Consider the following 3615-nt stretch of genomic DNA (forward strand, 5'->3'; position numbering starts at 1 on the left):
AATCACTAGAAAACACAGTCACATCCGCTATCAACAAAGCCCAGAATGGTACTCCTAGCTGGGGCGGCTATCCCAGTATCCATGCAGCCTACCAACTCCCGAACATGATGAAACTGTCTCTGGGCTCCTCAGGGAAGAGCACACCCCTGAAACCTATGTTTAGCAATAGCGAGATAGTGTCCCCCACAAAGAACCAGACCCTGGTATCTCCACCCAGCAGCCAAACCTCCCCGATGCCAAAGACCAACTTCCATGCCATGGAAGAGCTGGTCAAGAAAGTCACAGAGAAAGTCGCCAAAGTTGAAGAAAAGATGAAGGAACCCGAGGGGAAGCTCTCCCCCATGAAACGGGCCACACCTTCCCCCTGCAGCAGTGAGGTGAGTGAGCCCATCAAGATGGAGGCCTCCAGCGATGGCGGGTTCAAGAGCCAAGAGGATAGCCCCAGCCCTCCGAGGGATGGGTGCAAGGAGAGCAGCCCCCTGGCAGAGCCAGTAGAGAATGGCAAGGAATTGGTGAAGCCTATGACCAGTGGCTTAAGCAGCAGTACAGCTATCATTACTGACCACCCTCCCGAGCAGCCCTTTGTTAACCCCTTGAGTGCCCTCCAGTCCGTCATGAACATCCATTTGGGGAAGGCGGCCAAGCCCTCCTTGCCTGCCCTTGACCCCATGAGCATGCTCTTCAAGATGAGCAACAGTTTGGCGGAAAAGGCTGCAGTGGCAACCCCACCTCTGCAGTCCAAGAAAGCAGACCACTTAGACCGCTATTTTTACCACATCAACAATGACCAGCCCATTGACTTGACAAAAGGAAAGAGTGACAAAAGCTGTTCTTTAGGTTCAGTGCTCTTGTCACCCACGTCAACATCCCCCGCCACCTCTTCATCCACGGTGACAACGGCGAAGACGTCGGCCGTCGTGTCGTTCATGTCAAACTCGCCGCTCCGTGAGAATGCCTTGTCAGATATCTCTGATATGTTGAAGAACCTGACAGAGAGCCACACGTCAAAATCTTCCACACCTTCTAGCATCTCCGAGAAGTCTGACATTGACGGGACCACGTTAGAAGAGCCCGAGGAGACGACCCCGGCCCAGAAGAGGAAGGGACGCCAGTCCAACTGGAATCCCCAGCACCTGCTGATCTTACAGGCCCAGTTTGCCGCCAGCCTCCGACAGACGTCGGAGGGGAAGTACATCATGTCGGACCTGAGCCCCCAAGAACGGATGCACATCTCCAGGTTCACGGGCCTCTCAATGACCACCATCAGCCACTGGCTGGCCAATGTGAAATACCAGCTCAGAAGGACAGGGGGAACGAAGTTCCTCAAAAACTTGGACACTGGCCACCCTGTGTTCTTTTGTAACGACTGTGCGTCACAAATCAGGACTCCTTCCACGTACATCAGTCACCTGGAGTCACATCTGGGTTTCAGATTGAGGGACTTGTCCAAACTGTCCAACGAACAGATTAACAATCAGATAGCACAAACTAAGTCCCCGTCAGAAAAACTGGTGACATCATCTCCCGAAGAGGAACTGGGGACTTCCTACCAGTGTAAACTTTGCAATCGGACCTTTGCAAGCAAGCATGCCGTTAAACTTCATCTTAGCAAAACACATGGGAAATCGCCAGAGGATCATCTCTTGTATGTCTCAGAGCTCGAGAAGCAGTAGCATTTGCTTTCGATTAAAATGACTGTAATTTGCTTTGAGGAAAACTGTCAAAGGCACCTTAAAGCTACTATTTCCTTCTTGGCACATGTTCTTACTCTAACGGCAGAGAATCACTCTGGGCTGAACTGTTTTGTATAACTGTACAGTGTTTAATAGAGGCGCATAATCAGCTGTTGTTACTGGTAAAATATGAAGGTTAAAATGCAGTGGTAAGTGTTTGGAACTTTGTGTAAATTGGATTTAGTTGTGGGCATCCCTCCGATGCTTCAAGCTGCATGCATTAACAGACAGTTTAATTAAGCATTTATAAGGAAATCTGGCACACTTTTTCCATGTGACCCGAGTGTGTTGGCATTTCTCACCCTTTAATCTTTAGCCCTCTGAGTACTTTGAAGCACTTTTGCATTAATTTGGTTTAAAAAAAGAATAATAATAATAATGATAATGTATGGAGCTCTTTTTTTTAAATCCTTACCAGCTTAGTTATAATTAATAATATGAACCTCCATTTATGCAGGTCTGCAGGGGTATACCAAGCCTTGAAATTAAAAAAAAAATATTATTTTCACATTGAAACATAGATGTATATATTGTATAGATTTCAGACTCTCTTATGAAAAAAAAAATGTGATCGTGGTTAAATGACCTTTTTTTCTGCATTTATAGCAACAGTGTTTTATGTACCTGCTATGCTCTGGGCATAAGCTGTGCCTATGTATAGTGTATATTTCTCTCTCCCTTCTTTTTTTTTTTTAGGTCTATGTTTTGTTTTTGTTTTTGTTTTTACATTCAAACATTGTAAATTATACAAAAGATACCACAGATAGCATTTATAAAGTATGCAGAAACATTATTCTAAAAGCAAAGTATGATTGTTTTGCTATACAGTACATCTATATTGATAGAGGTTCATGTTTAAATTATGCATATTTATTAGCATCATGTTATCCTTTGTTTTGAGCAGTCTGATAACAGAGGCCAGGGAGTGCATCCATGGCGAGCATCATAACTATTTTGCACATGATTTTTAAAGGTATTTATTAGAAATCAAAGGAAGTTCAAAACAAACTCAGTGCTCAAAGGGTTAAGTCTATTTGAAAAGGAAAGAAAAAAGAAAAAACTTGTACTGTATTTCCTAAACATTGATAAAGCCTTTAAAATGTTTGTACTGTAACACTTTGCTTAAAAGTTATGAGGCATTCTGTGATACAACCTCTTTTACTTATTTATAAGTCTTCTTGGTTGCTATTTCATATTGTAGAATGCCTTTTTATTTCAATTGGTAACTTTCTGTTTTGTTCTGCCTAATTATTCTCCCAAGATTCCATACTCCAGCTTTATCTTTAGGCATATGAAAGGTAACCCGTGGTTACCGGCACACTAAGTGATTCTGTTCGTCTCCATTTTTGGCAGTTAATTTGCAGAAGTAACTGACAGCTGACACCATATGAGAATCTATGTATAAAATATTGGCATGTAAACAGCACAGACCCTGTAACGCACTCTGTGCCCTGTTTTGTTGTTGACAATGAAGCACCATTATATGACTCTTCATATAACCTTTTTTTCTACTGCAGCATTAAAATTGTCTTTTTGCTATAATTTTGTGTTGCGTTCACAATTATGTCTGAAATGTGCTACGACTAACGAGCACATTAAAATTAAATTGTATGCGATCTGTTTATGACTGAGTAGGTTTCTGTGTCTGCCAGGTGCTGGCAGTCAAAAGCTGCACATACATCAATGGAGTTTTAGTGAACTTTGGCTTTGAAAGAGCAGGTTGGCACTCATTCAGAGGCTGCGTGGACAGAATTCCCTCCCCACCGCCGCCGCCCCCCTCAAAAAAACAAAACAAAACAACAGAAAGAAAGAAAATGATAAATGAATGTTCTGGTGTCCCTTTTCCCATCAGGTGAGATGGAATCCCAAGGTTGGGGGAGGG

The 3615-nt window shown here is 43.3% G+C and overlaps 1 protein-coding gene across 1 annotated transcript in view; it reads left to right on the forward strand.

Moving 5' to 3' along the window:
• The window catches only part of TSHZ3 (teashirt zinc finger homeobox 3), a 94749-nt gene extending 91394 nt beyond the window's left edge, over nucleotides 1-3355 (forward strand). The window contains exon 3 of the mRNA XM_056812226.1: nucleotides 1-3355. This exon is cut by the window's left edge and continues 1530 nt beyond it. Within this exon, the coding sequence (XP_056668204.1) occupies nucleotides 1-1673 (1673 nt within the window). The 3' untranslated portion in view covers nucleotides 1674-3355.
• The last annotated feature ends 260 nt before the right edge of the window (nucleotides 3356-3615 follow it).

The sequence above is a fragment of the Monodelphis domestica genome, chromosome 1, assembly GCF_027887165.1.
Source record: "Monodelphis domestica isolate mMonDom1 chromosome 1, mMonDom1.pri, whole genome shotgun sequence".
Taxonomy (NCBI): Eukaryota; Metazoa; Chordata; class Mammalia; order Didelphimorphia; family Didelphidae; genus Monodelphis; species Monodelphis domestica.